General features: G+C 37.6%; 1 protein-coding gene across 8 annotated transcripts in view; it reads right to left on the bottom strand.

Moving 5' to 3' along the window:
- Positions 1-7,894: 7,894 nt before the first annotated feature.
- Positions 7,895-26,283, bottom strand: part of FAT1 (FAT atypical cadherin 1) — a 125,882-nt gene continuing 107,493 nt past the window's right edge. For 3 of the 8 annotated variants that reach the window (XM_016143903.2, XM_016143904.2, XM_016143905.2), the window contains exons 17-28: positions 25,248-25,391; positions 24,413-24,610; positions 23,201-24,002; positions 22,938-23,069; positions 21,391-21,548; positions 20,295-20,757; positions 18,586-18,739; positions 18,310-18,420; positions 16,231-16,862; positions 15,392-15,529; positions 10,366-10,401; positions 8,705-9,333 (exon numbers count right to left, since the gene is read on the bottom strand). In XM_016143903.2, the coding sequence (XP_015999389.2) occupies positions 8,705-9,333; positions 10,366-10,401; positions 15,392-15,529; positions 16,231-16,862; positions 18,310-18,420; positions 18,586-18,739; positions 20,295-20,757; positions 21,391-21,548; positions 22,938-23,069; positions 23,201-24,002; positions 24,413-24,610; positions 25,248-25,391 (3,597 nt within the window). Of the gene's footprint in view, positions 9,334-10,365; positions 10,402-12,802; positions 12,863-15,391; positions 15,530-16,230; positions 16,863-18,309; positions 18,421-18,585; positions 18,740-20,294; positions 20,758-21,390; positions 21,549-22,937; positions 23,070-23,200; positions 24,003-24,412; positions 24,611-25,247; positions 25,392-26,283 lie in introns of all 8 variants that reach the window. The other 5 variants (XM_036228652.1, XM_036228650.1, XM_016143907.2 and 2 more) reach the window with 5 other exon arrangements.

Below are 26,283 nucleotides of genomic sequence, written 5' to 3'. Positions count from 1 at the left end.
ATGATTGTCAGGATCATGCAGTCGAAGCTCCTAGAATACAGCATCGTACACAGACTCAACAAGGTCGTTGTAGTTCCAATGAAGAACAAGCCTGGCTTTGCCACTCAGTGCAAGGACAGCTCCAGAAGCACGATACGATGCCAGACCATGGCACGGAAATGAAATGTAAGAACCACAGTTGTCAATGACCCAAAGATATATTTAAATTGTGTGAAATTTCCCCTTAGAAGTAAAAACTCAGCATTTTAGAGATTTTGTTATCATTTAAAACAATCCAATAAGAACTTTTAGTTGGAGAAACTTTTTGCATTTTGAACATTCAATTAATTAGAGGAATCTGTGTTTTCAATAAGGTTTATGCATAAAATTTCATTTTGTCCTTTCTATATTAATATATTTAAAGTATAATTGCTTTTAAAAGAAGAGAAAAAATATTCATTTAAGGTAAAAATTTAAAAACACGAACTACAGGAGCATCATTCAAAAATGTCTGTTTGTAATCCTAATTTGCAGGTGGGCTTACACTGCAAATCTGGCAAAATTGAACTATGTTTCAGTCTTTGAGACAAGTATGAGGGGCTTGACACACTCTCTGGATAGATTTTTCTTATTCTTTCCTTACCCTAAAACTGTTAGGTAGTGTCCATAAAGATTAAAATGAATTGAAGCAATAGTCATCAGGCATTTTGAGAATTTCATTCTATCCCTCGAGATGATTGTGTAACGGCTCTGATCTAGAATCACTGAGCTCATATTTATCATCCTTCCATGTAGACGTTGCATGAGTGCTCTTTACAAGATATATTTGGTCCAATGACATTTTCATTCAAATGCGTAACACATTTTCTTTCTCCTCTAGGTCTAATGTAATTTGAAAATGTAGCCGCTTATATGGCCACACTCTTTAACAGCCCAATGACAAGTGCATTAATTACCTAAGTATTCACACAAGCAGAGATTTTTCTTGGAAAAAGAAATACTTGTAATTCTTTTCAAGTGGCTCATTCTGTTTGCAGTAGAGGCAATAACTGCTAGCGAGGAAATTAAATTCTGACAAACAACTCTCTCTCTCTCAGCTGCCACACTAATTGAAACTGAACCTAACGCCTCGATGAAGAGCAATCAGAAAGTACACAGAAAGCCAGTCTGCAAAAGAGAAAAAGCAGCCGACACTGACCTTCAAAAGTTACTGGCCAGATTCAGTAGGCTGGGGAAAGAAAGTGGACTTGTGCTAAAAGGGAACCATCAACAAAAAAAGACTGGGGGCGATGGATGGAGGGATGGGATAGTTTTCTGGGTCTGATAGATTATCAACTTAACTGTTACATTTACATGAAGTCACTGAAAACTGAACCAAAATTAAACCTAATTTTACGAAGATGATCCAGGTCTTGTCTAGACTTTATTTTTCATAGAATAAATTCATAGGAAGAGAGTAGGCTATCCAGCAATCTCTATACCAGAGCTGCCCAGCACAGAAGTGTAGACTCTCCAGCTCTCTGGGCAGTTGGGAGGAGCCCGTGGCATCAAGCTGGACCTCTGGTTTAAAGCAGCTGTGTCCCTTCATGTCACTGTGCCATAAAAACATTATCGTTCTCTACATATGCTGTGACATGGGAAACGCAAGGGAAAAACATTGTCGTAGAAACATCACAGCAGTACACCAACCACATCGGTGTTAAGGAAGTATAAGCACAATTCCATCTTTTATGTTGTTGCAGTTTTAGAATTTTGTTAAATTATATGCAATATTCAAAAACAAATAATCCACATATCTAGAAATCTGTGCTGAAGAGGAATAAAAACAAATATCTGAAGATATGAATGCTGGGATTGCTGTGAAAAATTAAAAACATCTTAAAAGTAGCAAAATAGATCAATAATTGTTATTAATCCATACTATGAAATATTATGTAGCTCTTGAAAAAGGCATTTTCTAAGAAGGATCACTTATACTGTTAAGTGGAGAAAGCAGGGTACAAAATTGGATGTAAGATACCTAGTTTGTGAACCAAACTTAGTAGTAAAATCAGATTATACACACAAAATAATACTGTGTGTGTTTCAAGGTGATGTAATTATAATCTTAAACTTCCAAAAACTTCTACTTTTTTAAACCAAATAAAAAATGTAATTTATAAAATAGCAATTTTAAACTGTTGGCTTGATTGTGTTCCAGAAATCGTAAGAAAACGTGTCTGATTAGTTTCTACTCTGTATGCCTGTAAATTACATGTTTGAGAATGCAGTATAGATGTTTTTGTTTTACTTTTTTTAATTAAAATATGTAAAACATGTAAAAAGCCTTCTTCTTATGCAAACGAATGGCAAAATAAAGAGACTAACTGCGTTCCAACATCTTCTGGCGATGATTTGAGCAGAAATAAACCTTTAACAACTGGGAGCATCATCCCGAGAACTCTAAAAGGGCCCCATCCTGAATATATATGTTGTTTGGATGGAGTGCTCCTTGTGTTGGTTCTGCCTCACCCCCTCGAAGCAGAGAAACTCAAAGGCTGCCATGGAGGGAAGCAGGTGTTTTCCCTCTCTCTTGGAGTTTATTAATCATTAAGTGCAACAAGCACATTTCAAACCTCTTATGATGCTCATAGTCGGGTGTTTTAAATCATTAAAAATGTTTAGACTATTCTGCTTAATAAGGGAATTATCCTAGCACTATTAGAGAAAACCAAGAAGTAAAATATCGGAGAGTGTCTTTAGAGCCTGGCAGTGTTTGACACGTAGGAAATATGCCTTTTGGTGTATTTTTGTCTTAGTTTGCTGCCAATTTTAACAAGCAGCTCTGCATTCTAACAATAATGTTTCGGGCTTCAAGCTGCTCATGTTCAACACTTGAACTAGGGGCTCTCTGTGCTGTGGACAGAAAAAAAGGCCACACACTAAACCTGACGAGCTCAGGAGAGGCTAGTGTGGCGGACCCTACAAACTCAGAGACCGAAAGTATCCATATTTGAACATAAAAATTCCTAACCGAAAGTGTGTCATGGTGGGTAGTCATGTCCTGGGCCTGCAGCTTCCTTGACAAAGATCAATCTTATACCTTAAGTGAGCCTGTCTCTTGTCTTTTTGCATCTAAGATAATACACCTTTGGTACGTGAGAGAAATCCCCTTTTCCAGACCCCTCAGGACACGTCCGACCACTCCAGAGCATAAGACCACATAACCTCTCTTTGGTATCTTATTCCCCAAGTACCATCTCTTTGTGCTGTAAACATTATTAACCATCCTGTGCTCACCATTGTAAAAGTGTGTGTCCCTCGATTTCACTTTTCATCCAATCCCAGAGATTTCTCCTCTTTGTTTTCTCCCACCCCCTTAATCTACCACCAGTGGGTTCCACATAACCCTCCTTTGGTCTCCTCCCTTGATTCTAATATATAAAATAAGCTACGAAACTGCCATTCTCTGGAACATTTTCTCAACCCATTGAGATTTTGCTTCCTGGTAATTGTTGCCCGTTTGGCTCAAATAAACTCATTGAAATTCTGTACAGGTCTGGATGTTTATTGGGATGATGGTACCAGCAGACAGCCTCCGCTGGGTGCCCATCTCGGCCCCTGACCCTGTCATCCTCCTCCTCAGGGCCATGTTTCCATACGCTCTCAGCCGTCACCAGGAAAGGAACCTGGCTACCAAGTACCAGTAAATAAGAGTAGGCAAAATTCTATGACAGGTCATTTTAGCAATTTGAAGCACTGTTTTCCTACAACTTCACACATTTTTAGAATTCATCTATTTCCTAGGATAATGATTAGTTTCTTTGGGAAGGTACTTGAAAACGCGGCCAATTTCTTGCTTTCATAAATTAAAAGCCACTACAAAAAGATAACGCAGCTTCTTGAAAGGCACCTGCTGTCTTTGGACACTAGAAAAGCATCTCCCTCAGTTTTCAGCAGATGAGCATGATAGTTCTGCACATTCTGATAAGAATGAATAAATGTACTCTTTCCATCGCACATACATGCACACAAATCTAAATTTTAGAGCTAGAATTAAGAAAAATGAATTAAGCCAAAAATCGAAATTTAAAAGTTTATATATTTCTTTTTTTTTTTAAATACCCGACTATTTTTTTAAATTAAGTTTAGTGGGGTAACATTGGTCAATACAATTATATAATTTTCAGGTGTACATTATCATTTGACATCTGTATATTCTATCGTTTACCACCCGAAGTAGTTTCCTTCAGCTACCATATATTTGATCCCCTTTACCCACTTTGCCCTACCCCTAACCCCCTATATTTGACTCCCTTTACTCTGTCTACCTCCCCGCTCCTCCCCCACTCCCTCCCCTCTGGTAACCACTAGCCTATAGTTCATGTCCATGAGTCTGTTTGTCCTGTTCATTTGTCGCTTTTAGGTTTATATCCCACATATAAGTGATACCATGTGATTTTCAACTTTTTCTGTCTGGAGTATCTTGGGGTCCACCCATTTTGTCACAAATGGCAGTATTTCATCTCTTCTTATAGCTGAGTAATATAATATTCCATCATATATATGTACGACAGCTTCTTTATCTAATCATGTATCGTAGGACACTTTGGTTGCTTCCATGTCCTGGCCACTGTGAATAATGCTGCTATGAACATTGGTGTGCAAATATCTTTTCAAATATGGGTTTTCAAGTTAAAAGTTTATGTATTTCTTACGAGCATTTTTTCCCCTGAGGGATAATTAACCTGTAAATCTCTTTCCTTTTAAATGGAACCATAATATTCAAGAGTAGAAGATAGAAAATGTGACAAGTAACAAGTAGACTTTGAATCAAATATACTACCAAAAAAGTATAAAATACAGAAACCAGGTGAAAATGACATTTAGCAGTGTCCAAAAATACTGAAGAAGCACTGGAATTTTCTAAGGCTCCTGAGTTTCCTAAGAGAATTTTAACTGGGTGACAAACAGTCAAAATGAAATCCTAGTTAGGGGAAATGAACAGATCCTGACTTCTTCCTGTGAAGAAGAGATATGAAGATTAAAAGATTTTTTTTTTTTTTTTTTTAGGAGGTTGGGGGAGTGTTGGGAAACCTGACAAGCATACACTAGTCCTATGTGGTTGCTTGTGTTCAGCACTAATTCCTATGGCTTGGCTTATGTCAAAGGAATCATTTTCGTTGGAGACTTCAGGTAAACTGTTTGTTTACTCAGTTCTAAATTAGGTCATGATGATGGTATATTTCCAAAACATAAAATGCAAATAGTCTTCAGTTTAAAATGTGATCTGCATAATTTAGGTCAAATTATTATGAAAAGAGAGCACCTTATAGTACCAATGATGGTAGGTGGGCTTCTAAGATGCCCAAGAACCCACCCAGGGATACATGGTATAATACCTACCTTAGTGTGAACAGGACTCGTGAATATAATGGGAATTCCCATGATTAACTTCCTGAAGATTTAACTTTTAAACAAAAGAGTTTTTATCCCGGGTTGGCGTGGCCTAATCAGTGAGCCCTTAAATGAGAGACTGACTGGGTCCTTCTTGAGGTCAGAAATTGGAAGCAAAAAGGAAATTCTTCCTCTGGCTTTGAAGCTGTCAGCTACTGTGTTGTGAGAGGGTCATGCAGTTCGAATATGAGTCAGAAGCTGTCAAGAATGCAGGCACAGCCGGTGAGAAAGCAGGAACCTGTCATACGGCTTGCAAGAAAACAGGGACCTCAATTCGATAACCCCAAACAACTGACTCCTGCCAACAGTCACGTGAGCCTGGACGAAGTCCCCGAGTTTCAGATAAAACCACAGCACAGCTGACTTGATTTTGACCTAGTGAGACTGAGCACAGCTGCGCCATGCCTGGACTTCTGACCTACAGAACTGGAGCTAATGGAGGTTATTCTAAGCCACGACATTTATGGTAATTTGCTATGGAGCAATAGAAAACTAATATGCCAATGTTCTCCCAAGCCCTGAAAAATCGATGGTTAAGGGCATATTCCAGACTTCCAGTACAAGAGGACAGAGTATTATGTTTCTACCCAATTTCTTCTTTTGAAAATCCAGAACAGGGAAAGGGGGAGAATGTTAAAAAGCAACTCCATGTTCAGCACAAGAGGTATCGTTCACCCTAAAGCACCACACTACAAACGGCATCTGAGGATGGACGGCAGGTGGTCAATGATGTGGTAAAACACACAGCAGCAGAGAAGGAATCAGAGCTCAGGGCCTGGAGAGGGCAATAGCAGCAATTTGTGGTGCACTCTGGCAAGCGAGTGACAGATGGGGTGAACACCAGGCCTGCTGCCTGTTTCAGTTGTATGTAAGTTGTCAGCCCCCCCAGACTCAGCTCTGTCCGGGGCAGACTCAGTGAACAAGAGGCAAGGAAGGGGGAGCAGAAACATCCCCATAACCAAGAGCTAGAGGACCAAGTATACGATAAAATGGCTGGTCTTCTCATCTAGCCAACTTTAAAATAAGAGCAACAATATTCCCAAGTAAGAAGTGGGTCTGTCCTCTGGAGAAACCAAGATTCTTCAGAGGAAAGACAAAGATATCAGCAAAGATTTTCTATTGGTTTGACCATACGCTGAGAGGCATTTTACAAATCCATGAGAGGCCACACTTGTTTCCTCACTTTTTGACTTTCCAATCTTGGGGACTTTCTAGCAATTATTCTTCCCGTAAGGCTCATTTTGCACGTAGTCATACAGTAGTCTCTTTTATCAAAAATTCAACCTCCCATTCCCTGCCAATCACACACATTTCTTCCCAAATATCACATTTTCTCTTTAGCAGTCATCACTCCATACATCTTTTATTTATTAGACATCTGCTCCTACCATGTAAAATCCAAGGTAGGGAATTTGTCTGTACATGTACTGATTTATAGTACGTGAGAAAATTTTTTAAAAAATATATCAATGTAAGAGTCACAAGTTTCAAAAATAAGTAGAAAACTTAAGGCAATTGTTTAAGAAAAAAGGAAAGGGTGCAAAGTAAATTAAATAAACATCACATGCTACTTGGAGCTCACCAGTGAATATTTACATCATCAAAATGAGGAAAACATTAATCAAGAAGTTATGTTATAACTAATGGGAAGATAACAAGAGTAATGGAGGTCTGTGAGGTTATGGGGTCTTCCTCCAACATTGCATGAAGAGGCAATTCCTAAAATTAGTGGCTCAAGAAATAAACAATAGATATCCTTAAAAATATAAAAGGAAAAATGAAAAAAACTGAAGAGCTGTGATAATAGCAGTGCATGAATTTGCTGTTTTTCGTTACATGTATTTTATCTCTCTTTGATGTTTAAATTGTGTGTAAGTGTATTAAAATAAAGAAGGTATCTTTTTAAAGGGGAAAAGTATCTTTCCAAAGTTCTAAGGCTTGATTCGTTGTGATTTATATCACAGTGGCTGGCACACAGTAGATAATGAATAAATATTTGATAGATGAATGGATGGATTTGACTATATAAATACCCATGGAAAATAGCTTCTGGATTTCACATTAAGTCATATAAAAGCAGGATGTGTTCTTTGACAACAAAAAGATAAAATACTTTTTCATAAAGACTGTGTTTTTGATATAAATCATGGGTGAAAACCATAAAAGCATTTAAATTATGGCCAATAAGTGGTAATAAAATAAAAAATATATAAAAGAAAACTTCCTTGACTTTTTAGTTAGAAAATATTTATTATGTGTTTACCTTTATACCTGGAGTTCTGAGTGGTATCATGTGGCCATATACTGCCACCTAGTGGCTACATCTGTAAGTATCACCTGGCTTTGGTAACTAAAAAGAGACTTCACATTTAAACCACAATAAGCTGTTTCTATATTTACCCTTCCATTCATCCATCCACCCTTCTTCTCAATTAATTAACTGAATCCAGAATAGGAGTATAAATAGGAAAGAGAAATAGGCAGTAAACTTAAAATGTTTTATTAATAATTTATTGTCAGTAAGAAAAACTGGCTAATGGTAGTTTTCAGTAAAAACCTTTACAAGACCATTGCATCACAAATATACAGACACTATAAAAACTGTGTCATGATGGTTTTGGTTCTAAACAAGTATGCATAAGGTCCCCATTACACTTTCCAATAATGAAAAATGTTTATAATTCTAAAATACAGCAACCCATTTAAGACATGTCATGGATCAGATCTTTCTTCATCCTATGTACAGCTAGAAATGAATGACTACATTGAAATGTATTAATGAAATGTCAAACTTCAGTGAAAAAGGTCATATAATGAAACCCTGGTTATAGCAAAAGATCAGGGTGCTAGGTAATGACACTAACACCACCAAAATTCGGTCAAAAACAAATGCACAAAATATCTTGAAAATTGAGTTAAAACTATGAAAAATCAAATCTGTACATAAAATTTACAAAAAAAAAGGGACAAGAAATTTAAAATAATCAAATCTATATAAATACATGAATCATGCTAACAAGATGGTAGGACTGATTTTCGTTTCATTATTTTAGCACAGACAAATGTAAATACAAAAAAATGTTCAGAAATGGCACAGCCAATGTAAATCCTGTTCCAATTACAGTAGGACACTGGAAATGGCTAACATGTCAAGAGGTGAAGGATTCAGTGCGGCCATGCCCAGGAATCCAGAAAAAAGCGCTTAAGCACTGCTGCAAAGAACAATGCAGATCATTTATATAATCTCTAGGTTCATTAAGGTCCAGGCACTTTGGGGGGAGTTTGAGTGTCAGACTTCCGTGTGCTGTTGCGGATCTAGCGGAGGAATTGTCACCTCTTCAAAGTGGCTGTCGTCTCCACTCTCATAGTCACTCATCATGACCTCAGACTCCACTTCACAGCATGCTGACACATCAGAGCAGGAAGCTGCGGACGTGTACACAGACAGGGGCATGTTTTCTACAGAGGGGGTGTCAAAGTTTCTGGGATACCCTGGTGGGTAAGGAGCATAGGGTTCTCTACAAGTGATGTTCTCACCAGTGCCTGTTTTCTGAGGTTCAGACATATCGACAGGATAGAAATTGGGCAGATACTGATTCAAGTTGAACCTCTGCCGGTTTCTTGATGAAGAACCCAAACTACCTGCAGCAGGCATGTCTCTAGGAGGGTGTATGGATTCAAACTGATCACTGAATTCTGGAGGCAATGGTGGGAGCTCGTCAGGTGGCGGGAAGTCTTCTGGTGGTGGTGGAAAATCACTTTCGATGTCGTAACCTCCAGGATAGTAGTCTGTATCGATGGAATTTGGATCTGCTGAATACAGGGGTGTCTGCTCATCAATAACCTCATAATTGGGGAATTCCTGTATATCTGGCAGAGGAACACTTGGCATCCAATCTGATGTATCCCAGTGGTACCCTGGGCAGAAGAGAAGGCAACAGATTTTAATGTGTTTACTCCCAAGCATCTGTGACGTGGAGAGAGAAAGAGCTCAGTGCGTTAAACACACAAAGGTGCAAAGGATTCACGACATGTGTAGGTTCGCCGTTTAGAAACTCCTGGTCTTTGCTCTGAAGACATCCTCCAACTCAATTTTGAGAACCTCTATGAACTAGGCTCAATTTCTGAAATGTAGATTTCTTATATTTTTATGTAAGTACCGAACGTTCGAGGAAACGAAAGTTTTAACAGAAGCAGCAGCTAGCATTTAAATTACATGCACTTTTCTCTAAATTATTCCAATCATCCTTTCATCTTTCCTTCTGTCAATTAGAACCCATTGCTCCATATAAAGAAGAGTATCAGCTCAGTCTTAGGACGAGTTCTCTCCTTTCAGGAAGACGTCTCTATACAGTAAAATATCAAATATCACTTGATCTGCACTACTTGTCATAAAAAAGTACTAAATTAATGCAACTCTTTAAAACAGTAAAAGTAATCCTTAACATGTTAAAATTTAAACACTACCTTTCCTTCATAATAATGTTGCAAGCTTAATATTAAAACTTATACTATTTTTCATGAATCCTAAGAAAAACAATGAACTACGTTAATACAGGTGTGTATCAAAGCATGCCTCAAATCAAGCAAAATGCAATCAAACACTGAAAAACACAACACGCTTTTGATAGACTACATCAATCAATTTTTGTAACTTTTAAAAGGACTGCAGATCATTTTAGACAATATGAAAGTGTAATTATTTAAAAAAAAAAAAAAACCTCCCAATTTAGGGATAGTTTTTTTTTTTCTCCCTTAGGATTTCTGAAATCCTTTGACAGACAGAAAAAGGTGAGGCAATCCACGTTTAGAATGCAGTGCACAGACAGGGATACGCTTGGTTACTGAGGCATCCACTGAGCAAACAAGTGAAGCAAGTCAGCGCTGGGGTCAAATCTTTACCAAATATTTTTAGTGAATATCAATGAACAACTGGCATGCATAAGTCACCTCTTGATTTGCTGAGGTCAGGAGCAGCCAAAGACTCTTTTGGTGGCGAAGTAAAGAGAAAAGAAAACATTTATAATTAAAACAGAAAGATGGCTGAAAAGGCAATTAAGATAAGTACGTAATACAATGCAAACTGTTTATAAAGGCCTAATCAGCCATGTACCTTGCCTTTAAGCCATTAGCTATGAAAATTCCAAATGGCTGAGAAATTTATGTAGCACAAATACAATGGGACATTAAAGTGGAGGATAAAGGTGACTGATAATCAACTAGAGACTCAACTGGAAAACGCAGACATTATTTTACTTTCTTTTCCTTGTTTTCAGCAATTTAAACCTGAAAACACAGATTGTTGTTAGGAATAATTAAAACAAAATAAAAAAGCCCTAAAAAATGTAAGTTGATAAGAAATTTAAATTACACCTTCATGTTACTGAGAAACATTCTGCAATCATTTTTTTCTAAGACTCAGCAGCATTAGGTCACTTAGGTGATAATCCAAATACATCTAAAGCTACATCATACATACGCACTTTACAGCACATTATATGCCCTTCAGATGTATATTAAACTCATAGACATTCGTGAGTGAACTCAGATACTTTTAGTAAACAACTAAAAGAAAATCTCTCTTAAACATTGCCCATTTTGCATATGATTTGGTGTTTACACTGTTCACCTTTCTTCGGAGAGACTACTAGCTGCATTTATTCCTTGACCCATCCCAACTCTGTACCTATGCAGGTCTATTCAGAACTCTCATTTTACACACAGAACCCCAGCATGGAGTGAGAGAAAGGACATTTCAATGACACAGCCCTGGGCAGGTTGCTTCCTCTGGCTAAGCTTCTGGTTCTTACCTTTGAAATGGAGGCAGAAATCCCTTCAAGTTATTATGAGTATTAAGTCAGATAATGTAGGTTAAGCTCTGTTACCTATCATCATGACTCTTATTACTGCAAAAGTTATAATCATGCACATGTATGGCTACTTTAGTGGTTTTCCAAGATGCTTTCTATGTATTCTACAATGTTCCTGGAAACCCATGTAATAAGGTAATTTGGAACAAATCAGATTTGACTGATATCTTCTTCTGGGAATTTAAATTAAAAACTGAAAAGACTGTGGTGGCTCTAAAAAATGAATAAGCCAGGATTTAGGTAACATGTATATGTAGAATTCTTTTTTTAAAAAAGTCTACTGAAAATACAGTAATTCTTTTTTAAAAAGAGGACTGACAATTTCTGTTACCAAATAGGCACTCAATAATTCTTAGCTTTCAAAATGAATTCGAATTTTTTAATGTGCAAAAAAATATTTTTTCAATGAAGGAGATTGCAAAAAAAGAACCATTTGAATTCTGCTTCTTTAAACTCCATCAGTATTTAAATTATTAGAAACTAGAATTCACTGGACAAAATAAACATTACTTTCTGATTCAGCAAACAGAACATGGAACTTCTCAGGGAAATAGTGTCAGTCTCATCAGTAACTGTGATCAGTAACACTGAAACCTCACCCCTGTGCCACCCTATCAAATGTGGCAGGAAACCATCCTTCTCACCTCAATTCTAACGGACATGTATGTCCCAGTAAAGGGGTCCCCTAAGCTTTCTGTGTGCTTAATGGCCAATGCCCCTGGTTCTCAAAGTATGATCCCTAGACCAGTAACATCAGAATTAACTGGGACCTTGTTAGAAATGGAAATTCTCAGGGCCCAACCCAGACCTACTAAATCCGAGACTCTGGTGCTGGGACCTAGCTATTAGGCTGACTTTTAACAAGTCTTCCTGGCAATTAGATTGATGTAGTTTAAAAAACACCAGTCTGTGCAATTTGCAGGTGACTACTCAAACTCCAGTACACTAATAAAGGGCTAATTTAATTGAAAATAATTTAAGGAAGGTGGCCAAATGCCCTTATAATTTTGAACAGATACATAAAACTTCAAATGATTTCACTGAACCAAATATAAAAATCTACCCTCTGTCATGTTCTACCATTTTCCTTGATCATACATGGGAAAAATCTAAAAGTGAAGAGTCAGCTACAGGCAATTATAAAAGCTGTGTTATTTAGTCTTATTCATATTCATATGAAGAGGATTATTATATAAGACCTTTTTTTTTTTAGGTAATCAGAATTACTTCTAAACTTCCTAATACCATGCTACGCAAAGGCAAGTTGTCAGGATCCTATGGGTTACTTCCGATGTCTGCGTAAATTCCCTATGAATGGCGACAAGTAACAAAAAGACATAATAACATAAAAATATTTTTGCAATGGATCTGGATTACGAACGTACATACCTTCACAGAATAAAAGTACTCATGCCCTCGAAAACCACACACGACTGTTTATAACACTACAATGGGCAAAAGCACACTAGTGACAGTCACTGTAACACAAACACAAAGCGTACACATTGCGACTATACCTTCATTAGTCACCGTGTCAACTACAGCATTGACAAGGTGTATTACGGTCACTATGGAAGCTTGTAAAAAGGTACAAAAGGAGTAAATTAGGAAAATCTTCAGTTAGAACATAGTGCATTAAGTATGATTTTATATAATTTCTACCTCATAATTTAAAAATGTGAAGTGAATATTTACACAATAAAATAATGCATGACTCCTGCACTCTTTCAATTAGATTTTTCTAATTGAGTTATATATTTGTTATTGTTAGTTAAAGGAACAGAGTAACCATATTATATTGTAATTTAGGGGAAAAAATTTTAACTACAAATTTTGTCACAATTGCAATTATAGATCAAATTATGACAAAACAATCCTTATTTTAATGTCTCATGGGCAAAACACTTCACATTCAAAGAGTAAAAACTGCTAAGATAATTTTCTCGGTCCATTTAATAAACTCATACATTGTTCCAGGAAAAAGAAATTTAGGGAGCTACACAATAAGGTAAAATATGCAACATAAATCCAAAAAATTGGCTTTGTCTCTGCTCTATGTACTCCCAAATTTCTTGTCTTTTTGTAGATGAGTTAACAGCTGGTAAGCTAACATACGAAGCAGAAAAATGCAGACTGTCTGCCTGGCTGTTTCCTGTGTAAATTCCCTCATCATTTGTATATCAGATTGTTTAAAGCTTTTATGCCAAGATAAATAAGTATGCATGTGGTAGGCGGAAGAGTGGTTCTCAAAGACTTCCACATCCTGATCCTGGGAACCTGTGAATCCGTTACCATTCCTGGCAAAATAGACTCTGCTGAGGTGATCATATTAAAGACCTTGAGATAGGGAGATTTTCCTGAATTATCTGTGTGGGCCCAATGTAATCACCAGGGTCCTTAAGAGGGGAGAACCTTTCCCAGCTGTGGTTGGTGGGAGCTGTGAATGGCCAGTGAGATGTAATGTTGCTTTTTTTGAAAGAAGGAAGAAGCAGCCATGAGCCAAGAATTCGGGCAGCCTCAGGAAGCTCGAAATGGTAAGGAAACCAATTCTCCCCTAGAGTTTCCAGACAGGAAACTGCCCCACTGACACCTTAATTCCAGCCCACTGATACAAGTGTTGGATTTCCAAACCTCAGAACAATAAAATAATCAATTTATCTTGTTTTAAAGCCAGAGTGTTTGCGACAATCTGTTACAATGGCCTTAGAAAACTAAAAATCTAGTTTAAATACAGACTCTTAATACAGACTTTAATTTTACAATTGATAATGATAAATATTATGATAAAGATTAAAATACAAACTCCTGGATAAATGTTTTTTCTCATGTTGTATTATCAAGTGATTAATTTTCATAACTAATTTGGACATAATTTATTAAAAGTATTTAGGAACATTAAAAAGAATATTTCAAGGAAAAGAACTAGAAAAAAATTATGAACGAAATTCTGAAATGTATTTATAAAGAGTACTTAGAGACCAAAATATAAATTATTACATAAATGGACAATAACATTTTAGAATTAAACCTAAAGAAAAAAATAATTCTATTTTGTTAGCTTAATAAGCACAGTTATGTTCACATATTCCATCACTAAATAATACACACAGGTATACTCTGATGTCATACATAATAGCATGCGTGAAATCGGAAATTAATGGAACATACTTATGGCCATCCTTAGTCTGGAAAAGAACTCTGCAATATATTATGAGCTACATTACTCCAGATTTAGAAACAATTATTAGCAGGTTGTTTCTTGCCAATAAAATATTCAAAACATTTAAACAGTATGTCTTTATGTAAAAATAAAAAATTACCATCAACCTTACTAAGTCTGAGATTTGAAACTTTCCACCCAAAACTCACTCTATTGTGTTACTGAATATTGCCATTTTCTCTATGGGTATGCGTTATCATAGCTAAGCAAGTTATCAATGTAGTTTACCCTAGTAAATCAGATAAACATAACCAGCATCAAAGATTCCACTGTTAAACTTTCTTCGTTAGAAAGATAATCAAACTTACTGGGAATCTCTTAAACTGTGCTCTCAGTCAGTATGCTCTGATCCAAATGGGAGCTGAGGCCGCAGGGGAGTGGGAGAAGAAACAAATGAAACCTTGTAATACCACAGGCACTACTGAACTTGAACACTGCAGACAACTGTGTCTCCTCTCAGGAGTGTGTGAGAGTGAGAGAGAGAGTGTTGTGTTTTGCATGGTCAAGAAAGTTGTTATAAGGGTTTTTTTTTTTTTAAACCCATAGAACTTCTATAATGCTTTCTGTTGTGGAAAAAAAAGTCAATACAAGATTAGCCAATAAGGTAAAATTTACCTATCAATTAATTATATTTCCTTCCCTATTCCTGGTAAGTTGCTACGGTACAAGCATCTATCCATCAGAAACATTTTAAATATTTTCCCCAGCAGGTATTCATGCAAGTATGTACAGGGCATTGTACAACAGTGGGCCAAAATGAAATATGGAAACATTCTGAGATTTCACGGGGGCACTGGGCGCATCCATGCTATTATAAAACATCACATGACCAGTGTTATGCGCAATAAGCAAGTGACCACGGCATTTCACAATTCTGTTTACTCACCATTGTCATCACAGGACTCAGACTGAAAGGAGCTCAGGGACTGTACTTCAGACAGGCTTTCCCGGGCACTGTGAGGATGAGAGGTCTTTTCCTCCAGAGGTTTCTTGGACAGACAGGGATCGAGATCAACGACTTTAGCTAAAAGGAAGAGAGGACAAACAGTAAGCTCTGCACGGCCAAGGCCTCTGTTTTGTTCACTGCTGCTGTGTCCCAACACAAAGCAAGTATTGAAGACTGAGATTTAATAAAAAATTGAAAGAAAAAGAACAACATCTGAAAAACAAAACAAAAACCTCAACAAAAAACCTACAAAATATTCTTGCAGACTCACAGAATAGAAATTTTCAAAAAACCTGCCCATAGATATTAGACAATATGGGGAATAAAAATTTTGTTTCAAAATGGTACATAGCTTTTTAAAGCATCAAATATATGTTAGGCCACTAATATTAAACACTGTCACTTCTTCTGGCCATGTTTTTTTTTTAAATGCTATCATACAAATGCCGCCCCAGTTTTTTTCTTTTAATCATAAAAGCCCCCAAAATTATAGTTGAGAACCCACAAAAAAAAAACAAAAATAAAATGATTCTTCCAGATTAATTGGAACGTTGACCATACTCAATTCCTTAATTAAAATAACATATCATCCACAATGCTCGGCCAGGGCCAAGGCACTGGAAAAGTATTTTAAACCAGACCATGTCTTTGAAGTCTGAGCATGTTTATCCCTAACAGAGATTTCACATTTTGACTCGACACCAGAAGCTCTGGCAGAACTTGTAATCTCACTGTTCATCTCAATGACATTTAATTGAGGTGAAAAGAGTGGTTCTTACTATCATAGTCGAAGTCCCAGTTAGGCTTCTGGATTGAGTCGCTGTCAGAAGGGGAGTTGGAAGGAGGTGGGGGAGGCAAGTTTGGGGCTACGCTGCAGACAGCCACTGCTTTCCGGTGTCCGTGCACAGACTCAGGGTTAAAGGTGCTGAACTCAGGATGCTCTGGGATAGCAGATCCTTCAAAGGAATTTCGGTCCAGATTGTTTCTAGAGTCACTTGGAATGCTTGGAGTGTAGGAAATAGGACGGACAGGCACCTGGGGTGGTATGTCTGAGTAAATGTTCTTATTGAGTTTTGAGTCGAAATACGGTCTTTGCAAAAAAGCTGTGGTTGGTCCCAAATGCTTGTCCTCAGGCTGGGCCTGGTGTTTCTTTTTCCGATTAATCATCTTGCGGCAGAGGACGAACACCACCACTAGTAAGAATATCCCTATGATGAAAACGACAATTCCTATTCCTTCGGCCAACCCGATATTCCAAGGAGTTGACACGTATTGATTGGGAACGGCATCCTCACAGTGTCTTCCTCTGTACTCATGGCTGCAGTTACAGTGATAGGAGCCATGTGTGTTCTCACAAAGGGCCCCGTTCCGGCAGGGGTTTCCAGTACATTCGTCGATGTCGCTCTGACACCTGCCAACAAAGCCAAGAATGAGGAGATACCACTGCAGTACAAGTCAGCAGATGTCAGGCCTGTCATTCTTTGAGGTAAAAGACTAATGTCTCCTTAATAACATGTTCAAAACAAAACCAAATAGATAAAAACCAAAAACATACCATCAACAATGATAACTACAACAAAAAACCTTTTGTGGAGGAATTAATCATTTCATTCCATACTTTGGACATTTGGGAGATAAACATGATTGTCAAGCCAATATTTAACCATTTGTCTAGCATTCAACAGATTACTAAATTAAACTCATAGTTTAAACATCAGTTTGTTTCTAATTCTGATCTAGAAATACAATGTACATTTTGATAAATGGTATTATACTGTAAACTATTTTAATAGGCTAGAGTAAATTTCTAAGAAAATCTTCCTATTTGGGAATATGACAGCTCCATGAAACATGTGAAAGGCTAGAAAACTGTTTTCCATTTAAAAATGTTTCTCCCTGGTGAAAACCTCCCACAGGGGCTCATCCTCACAGAACAGTTCCCATACAAGTCCCCCCCCCCCCTCTGTCTTTCCAAATGGGCATATTATGCACCTGTGAAGATCGACCTGGCACTTTTCAAACCCTTCCTCCTTTAATAAAATGTATCTACTTACTATCCTCCATACTTACCTGGCATTTAAAATTCAATTACTGAGACATTTTTTTATTCATTAAGTATCAATTGACTAGAATTAGGAAAAAATCAATTTATGAACCAAGACCATGTGACTGATGGCAAAATTCAAGACTATAACCATTACTTGGGCAAAACCACCTGTAAGCAGGTCACGCTTAAGGCCTCCGAACAAGATGAATGGTGAAGGCTCATCCAAATGTATAGCACTAGGCACTCACGAATAATATGCATGGAATAATTTTTAAAACTGAATTGGTGAAGTCTAAGAACTAAACTCTACCCCTTTCGAAGTATACAACAGGTGCCTCTGTGCTTCTTTTACCTCCCCTGAAAAATAATGATCACCTTAGGATTATGGTAAGAATGATAAAAGATAATGAGAAAGCTGAAAGAGGTTTCTAGATGCTATTAAATGTTATTTACATATATTAAGAAAAAAACTATCATCGGTCTCAAAGATAGGTGACAACTCCATAGGTATTTACTTTAAAAAATATAATCTCATTCTACAAACATTTACTTCCTACAAGAACCCATACAGTCTTTGTTTATAAATAGTATCTCTAAAGTATGGAAGGTAAGGTTTTTCAAGCATTATTATATTCGTCAGCTCCTTAATTTTTTTTTAAGGGTGAAAAGATAAACTACATAGGGAGCTATTATGAGGATTATTGAATTCTGAAGCAAAGTAGTCTAAATTAATGAAGTTTTTTGTTGTATCTGTTAATCCACGTGACACTATAGAGAGGTGCAAATATGAATCTTGAAAGAAGCTGGTTACCTTTCTCCCCTAAAACCTGAATCACACTGACAGACAGCACCATCCAAACTGTCAAAACATGTTCCACCATTTTTACAGGGCTCATCTTTGCAGTATGGACTAAGCTGGCACCTGAAGAATAAGGAAAAAATATGCATAAACCTAAAACTTCTACTGCAGATAAATACAGCAGAGCAGAAAACATTTAGCAAATGAATGTAGCTGTTTTACATACATGACGACCTTTAAAAGTTTAATACTATAATTAATTGTGAAAATTAAGAAAAGCCTACATACCTCTGACCAGTATATAATCCTCTACACTGGCAAACGAAGTCTCCATTGTCCACAATGCATGTACCACCATACAGGCAGGGGTTGGAGGAACACGGATTGACGCTCACCTCACAGTATGTCCCTATGTATAAGGCATTGCATTTGCAGTAATAACCTAAATTAGCGAAAGGGAGAAAAAAAGTCCTACCATTCAATAACTCAAAAAATAAGTCTTAGTATATTGGTTTTTACATTTAAGTGAAGATGTAGTTCTCCAAAATCTGTAAAAGCCAGTGACCATTCCCATTTCCTCTGGGTAAAAAATCACCTGTATCAACGAGCTAATGCTGGTATAACTAAAACACAAGAACTGAAAATAGAACTCATAATTAGCTTTAGTTAATCATAATTTATGTAAGATTATTAGGCCGAGAATACAGAGCAGGGAAAAAGCAGTCCTTTATTTGAGTGACCATTATTAGACTGAGGACACTTATTACTTAAAATCTCAATGTTTGTAGCTCACAAGCTTTTGTTAAATGAGATAATAAATGGAAAAGCACTTTGAAAACGAAAAACTACCATTTTAAGAAAGGTGATCTTCAAATCTGTATAAAGGAACAAAAAGAACATCAGGTGCTTTATTTTGTGGAGACTGTGCCAGGTGCTGTGGAGACTATGACAGGTATTGCAGGTATTGTGGAGACTCTTTCTAACGATCTGTCTTTGGAGAAGATGGTAAGACTGCACTTCCCCACCTCTGAAGCTGGTCATGGCTGTGGAATGTGCTTTGGTCAACGTGGCACTTTGGGTTAGGAGCCTTAAGAGCCCGTGTGGAATCGCCAGGTTCCCTTCCTCCTGCTGCTATGGTGATCATGGCAGCACATGTCAAGAAAATGTCTCTCTTGGTGTCATCCATGACAACACAATGTGGACACCCTCCTTCCTGACCGATTTGGACATGGAATAGGAGCACCATAAAAGCTTTTGTTCAGAGTATTACTGTGGGGATAACCTTGCCTACTCTTTGCATATAGAATGCACAGACCCGTTTCAAAGAAAACAAAAGAAAACCAAGTCTTTTGAAATCCCACTTAATTAAAAGGTTATTTTGACTTTTGCTCTATTTATTACATAAAGTCTATTTGTCAGGCATGGTGCCATTTTCATAACTGTGATCTATTATTGATAAGTGTACAAATGGGCTGAGGCTACAGAAGCCATAGGGCATTCCATTGTGCTAGGGCATCAAGACAGGTATGGTAACACTCCAAGAGAGGTTGAAGGTCTTCTGAAAAATCAGTGTTCCCATCTAACAAGTAGCAATCCCTCTGTACTGGGTCATCGGATAGAAGGGGGCACTCAGGAAGAACTAAGTGGTACCAATTCTAAATCCCTCTGGGTCAACATCTATGTAATTGGAAGAAGAGTTCAGAATTAGCTGTGGTTTGCCTGTGGTGACTGGTGCAGAATGAGACGTGTCCAGAAATACAATCAAGGGGACGAAGGAGGCTCAGCAGGGAGAGAAACTGTTCCCTTCAGCCCAGCTGCTGGGGAAAATTCTAAGCCCTACTCTGCTCTCATGTAACACATACCACTCAGTTCCGACACCGACACGGTATCCGACAATATTATTTGAATAAAAAGAAGAAAAACAAAAATACATGGGCCACTTCCCCTCAGGTGCATTCATGTGTAACACTGAAATATGATAACATTATGAAGCTTACCTCCAGTAGGTGACAGATTGCAAATGCCTCCATTCTGGCAAGGGTTACTTGCGCAGTCTTCTGTAGCTGTTAGTAAGCACCCAGGAGACACATCTACGGATTCTTCGATGTGGGCATAGCTTCTTGGTTTGTTATTTAAAGGGAGTTCCTGGCCATTTAAATAAATGGAGTCCATACAACCCCTGAACCCATTGCCAACTTGGGGGCTTCTCCCATGCCTTGTGCCTTGTTGACGGATGTGGCCACCAAAAAATACGTGGTTATCCAGGTTAAGGGTTTTCAGAGTCCCTGGGGCTGTGCCTGATGCGGTGTGGACTTGGTCTAGAACCAATCTAGCGTAGTTGCCATTAACTTCAAGGGACACTGCATGCCACAGCCCGTCATTGACTTGAATGCTTTGAACAGAGACAATTCCAGGGCCACTTCCACAGTCAAATTTGTACTGTAGTCTTCCATTATGAATCTATAATAAAAACAGACACTGTTCTCATTACTCTCAGAGAATCTTCAATTAGTCTCTAATAAAATCTAAAGGATAGGTATGTTTGGTGATTGCTGTAATAAGGCCTTCCATTTAAGTACTATAGAACACATGCTCATTTATTCACTGTACAAGGAATAAAAATGGACCTCTTGTGATTATAAAGTTCTACTGCCAAATGCACATCCAAAAAGCATCACGGGAATGACTAATAATTAACCGTTAACTGAAAAACCACCAAAAATAGCATTGAGTAATATCAAAAATCAAAAGTTAGTCATACTTAAAAAAAAAAAAAAAAAGGATAGGCCAGAGATCCTTCAAGCATATGTAGGATCGCTCTAAAAATGTAATAAGACGTAATATCACTTAGAGTTTAAATGTTAAGTATCACAGGTACCTAAAAACATTCGTAAAAAACAGAAGTAAATCTCTAAGTTACTGCAGAGCAAAAAGAGCTTTTCACCTCACAGTCTAAAGCTTCTCTAAGTATCAATGAACTATTTAAAAGTGGAATTCAACCATTTTGCTTACTTTTTCAAAAATGGACAATCTGAACCTAAAATGGGATTAATATTTTTAAAGTCTTCCATAATCTAAGGTACAAACACGTACCTCCAAGATGCTATAGTCAGTTCCTCGAGCGTACATTACAACGGCATGAGCCGAATACGTTCTGAGCCTCATGGTCAGTTTCATCTCTAATTTGTTTTCATTTTCCTTCAGACGATATTTCACAAAGCTGTTTCCAGTAAATGTTACAGATGAACCCCCTGTGAATCACGAAGAGGAAAAAATAAATCAGAACCAAGTTAAGCATATTTTTAAAAGTGTAATTTTATTCCCCCAGAGACTGACCCAAGTTTTTATTTAAGATTCATTTCAACGGGAAATGTCTACTTGCTTAATAAACAGCACAGCATAACTGAATCTCTTTTTGGAAGAGAATAAACTAGACTACTGCATCACAAAAAAATGAATTCTAAAATAATGAAAAAAACTAAATATAAAAATGTTCGATATGAAATTATTAGATGATGATTTAGGAAAGTATTTAGATATCCTTGAGGTGGTTTGGGAAACCTTCTCAAATAAGCTGTAAAACAATCTCAATTCTCCAAAAATAATGAAAATAATATCAGTCTCCAGAGATGGAAATTGTTATGTAAAATATATGCAACTGCCAATATAAAAATTAAATTTCAAAATGACAAAAGATACTATTAAGCAAATAAAAAAATCAATAATGTACAGACAATGGAATGCAGAAAATATTAAAACTCATAATACATAAAGAGCTCTACACAAGAAAATAAGACAAATAACTCAGATAATCAAGCAGAGAATATAAACAAGCCAATCACAGAAGAAATGCTAATAGGCAACAAACAAGTTAAAAGACACCTTTCACAAGTAGCCAGAGAAGTGCAAAGTAAAATAATTAGATATTATTTCATGCCCATTAGATGGGAGGATTTATTGTTTTAATTTAAAACCTTCAATATTAGCAAGACAATGGGGAATGAGACCTTCACACATGACTGGAAGAAACAGAAACTGGTTTAACTTTTGGGGAAACTATCGTAATGGTATATTTAAAAGTTGAAAATGTAGTTATCTTTGCTAGTAAACCGTAGTTTTAGAAATGTAAGCACCAATACATAAGGACACATATATAAGGATTCTTCATCAGAAAGAAAGATTTTAACAACCTGAATCTCTATACACAGGGCAATGTTGAATAAATGGTACAGCTATGATAGAAAATACTATACAGCGATGAAAAAGCATTAGGTTCACATGTATTAACTGGGAAAGATGCCCATAACATACTGTTAAGAAGAGAAAAAAGCAAGCAGTAGAGGGTTGTGTGATATAACTTCTTAGTTTCTTTTCTAAAGCGAGAGAGGATGTGCTAGAAAAAGGACAATAAATCTGTACATATGGGGATATATGTTTAATGAGCACTGATGATAAAGAAGAAAGCAAATTAAACTATTAACTCAAGGGTGAGTTGTTATATGACCGGAAGGGAAAATTACTACTCTTATGCTTTACTCATCTCTGTGTTTGACTTGTTATAAAGAAGAAAATGATACAAACAAACAAACGAACAAACAAAACAACGAAAATAAAAATATGCTTATTCATTGAACTCTCACCTGGGCACTGACCAAAGTCACCACCTGGACAGACACAGGTATACTTCTCCTCTCTGGGATCAGTGATACATTCTGATCCTTCAGGGCATGCATTGTCTTCGCATCCATGATGAATAAGTGGGCATTTCCCCTCTTTGTTTAAAAAAAAAAGAGGGAAAGCTAATTAATAGGAATTACAAGAAAATGATCTTTAATGTGTAGGCTTCAAAGGCTATTACTGAAATCATCTGTATCCCCCGTTTTCATATACTTATGGATGTTACCTTTGCAGAGACACACGGCTGTTCTATGGTGGCGGGGAGTCACAAAACTCAGTCTGGCTGTGCTGTGTGTTGACATAACATTTTCGTCCACAGTCACCTTTTCATCACAGAATTTCCACGGGCAATCCAGTCCTGCACAGAGCTTCTGGAACACATCCAAAACCCTAACGCCAATGATTTCCTCCACATCAGTCACGGAAGAATTAATCTTCTGCAGAAGCTGTTTTGTTGACACCTGGGCACTACCTGATTTCTCTACAAAGAGTAAGACATCCAGATGGGGGTGCGGTTCCGAGGGCTGCAAGCTAACAATCTGTATGTCGTTTCTCCTCACACCCAAGATGTTCCGTAATGCTCGCTGGAAGTTGCGCCAGTAGTCGCCAACGAATTCTTCCGGCGTGAGATTGGCAAAGCGGAGAGTGATGGTGTGGTTCAACATCTCCTGAGTTACCTGTCTGATGTGCACTGTGATGTCGGCAACCGTTGTGAATTTTCCATCTGTTACGCTGACATTGAGAAGGTATTGCCCTATATCTAGCTTTTTGTGTGCTATCAGCTTACCCCCTGTGCTGGAAACAGAGAAGAGATTGTCCATTTGGGGATCAAGACTGTAGGTTAAAGTGTCATACACGTCTTGGTCTGTTGCATGAATCTTCCCAATGACACCACCTGAGTATTCCTCTCCAAAAGCAGTGATGAAAATCTCTAATGGCAAAATTGCAGGAGGATAGATGCTCTCTTCGATAACCCTGATGTCAATATAGGTCAAAGATGACAACTGAGGCTTTCCGTTATCGGCCACCTAGGAGAAAAAAAAAAAAAATTACCATTGTTTGTGTTGTTGTTCACAACTTCTTAATAAAAATACGTTTACATTATTCAAACTCTTAAAGATTACCAGTTATTAGATACCTATTTCTCTACATGAAAAGCGTTTCAAGGAAAATGATATATACTCCTCTACAGCCCTTTCACTAATTCATATTGAAGTTTAGCTCCATCATTGTCTGCGATAAAGTAACCAAAGGAATCAATGAGCCCCCTGAAAGTGCAGTGCAATGAAAATGAAGACATGGAGAAAAAAAAACCAAAAATACAATTCTATACAGTGTTTTGTTTTCTCATGAAACGCAAGCTGTTTAAATACAAGAAGATAACCACCAAAGTGGCTCAATGAATTCGCAATAAAATCACAAGGAAAGACTTTAATACCTTAACATGCAGTAAGTAGTGATCCTTCACTTTCCTCCTTACGGCAGCTGACGTCAGGAGGACTCCTTGCTGATTAACTTCAAACGCGTTGTCATCATTTCCATTTACAATAGCAAAGAAGAAGGGTGGACCATTATGAGAAGAATCCTTGTCTGTTACTACCAGCTGTAACACACTGAAACCCACAGGCTTATTTTCCTGCACAGAATAAAATAAAATAACAACTTTCAACAAAAGCAAATCTTTATGATAGATACATGCAAGTTTTCTTATAACACAAAGAATATGGAAAATAAAGCCTTGTTGCTGCTCTACTTGAAAGAAAGAGAGAGAAGAGAAGTGGGCAGGAGAAGGGTTTTGATGAGGAGGAGGTAAGGAAGAAGGGGACAGGGGAAAGGAGGAAGGAGGGGCCGGAGGGAAGGGGCATGAGTGAGAAGAAGGGAAGTGTGAGGAAAGGGGTGGGAGAAGGGAGGGATGAAGACGTGCAGCAGAGGAGGAGAGGGGACGGAAGTGGTGTTTGGAGGAGACGAGGGAGGGAGGAGAAAGGTCAGGATGGGGAAGGAGCGAGGCAAGGAGGAAAAGAAGACAAGATGAAGACTCAAGCTAGTGAGAGTATCTTAAAAACCAAAGCATGACATGAAGAGAGGTAAAAGCTTGGTTGCATCTGGAAAATGCCCACCTTTTGGTATTGATGGACACCCCTCTAATTTTACTCTTCTCATTTTTCTAAAACGTAGTCTTTGGAAAAAATATTTCAAATGGACAGCTGAGGCCAATGAAAGAGCTCACCCCAAAGGGACTGTGTTCAGTGAATCCATCCATATCCCAAGATTACCTGGATAATTACGCTGTAATTTCCTCTGGAGAAGACTGGAGCATTGTCGTTGACATCAGACACATCGATGTTTACCGTAGTTGTGTTGACTCTGGGTGGACTGCCGTTATCAGACGCCTGAACAGTGAGCGTGTAACCTGAAATCTTTTTGGGGACAAGACAAAGAGATGGCATGTCCACTTTCACAAGGCCAAAGGACAGGATCTAGTCAGGAGCATACTCCTGACAACTTGGAAGGGCGGATTTGAATACCTGTCATCATTTGCTGCGGCTTGTATGTGCGCAATTTCCCTAACCTATAACAAGTACATGGCCAATGATGTATCTACAATATGGACCGTATTCACTCAACAGAGAAAGTTATCCATAATCTAATCCAGAATCTAATTAGATTCTCTGATGCCTCTCAAACATGCATTCATTTCATTAAAGCATTCTGACTTTAAAAACTTACAGATTTATTAATGGAAAATGAGACAGGACAGTAATACCAATGATGAGAAAAAATGTTAACATATCACAAAGCCTGTTGCTTTAGCAATAACAGGAAAGGCAACCTAAAGCTCAAATGTTACTCTCAGCCAGGAACAGCTTTTAGGCCATTTCCCACCTTGAGTGCTTACTGATTTTCAGTACTTAAGGACATTCCAGAGCACCTTCTCCCATTAATTTTACACTTGGATTATAGTCGACTGTCTAAATCTCCCAAGGTTATCTCTTCATGACTTCCTACAAAAAAAATGGGGTGCTTCTTTTCCAGAACAGTTCCTTGCTAAGCCATCTCTTCCAGAATGAGTGGAAGCAGCAGCCGAAACACTAGTTAAATCTCAGAGTATGTTCTGTAGAGTATGAACCCAGCGATATATGCCAACAAAGATGGTTGTGATGACAAACTAATTTGGGAATCGCCACCAGCCATCTCCTCTGCTACCTCACAGTGGATATTAATATATTAAAGGACCTCAAAAGTTCTTCAGTGAAAAATACTAAATTTTGTTCTGCCCAGTAGTCTGTAATCCTAAACATAACAACGACG

The sequence above is a fragment of the Rousettus aegyptiacus genome, unplaced genomic scaffold, assembly GCF_014176215.1.
Source record: "Rousettus aegyptiacus isolate mRouAeg1 unplaced genomic scaffold, mRouAeg1.p scaffold_m13_p_11, whole genome shotgun sequence".
NCBI classification, from domain to species: domain Eukaryota; kingdom Metazoa; phylum Chordata; class Mammalia; order Chiroptera; family Pteropodidae; genus Rousettus; species Rousettus aegyptiacus.
The sequence above is the reverse complement of the archived record's forward strand: the minus strand, read 5'-3'. Positions and strand labels throughout refer to the sequence as shown.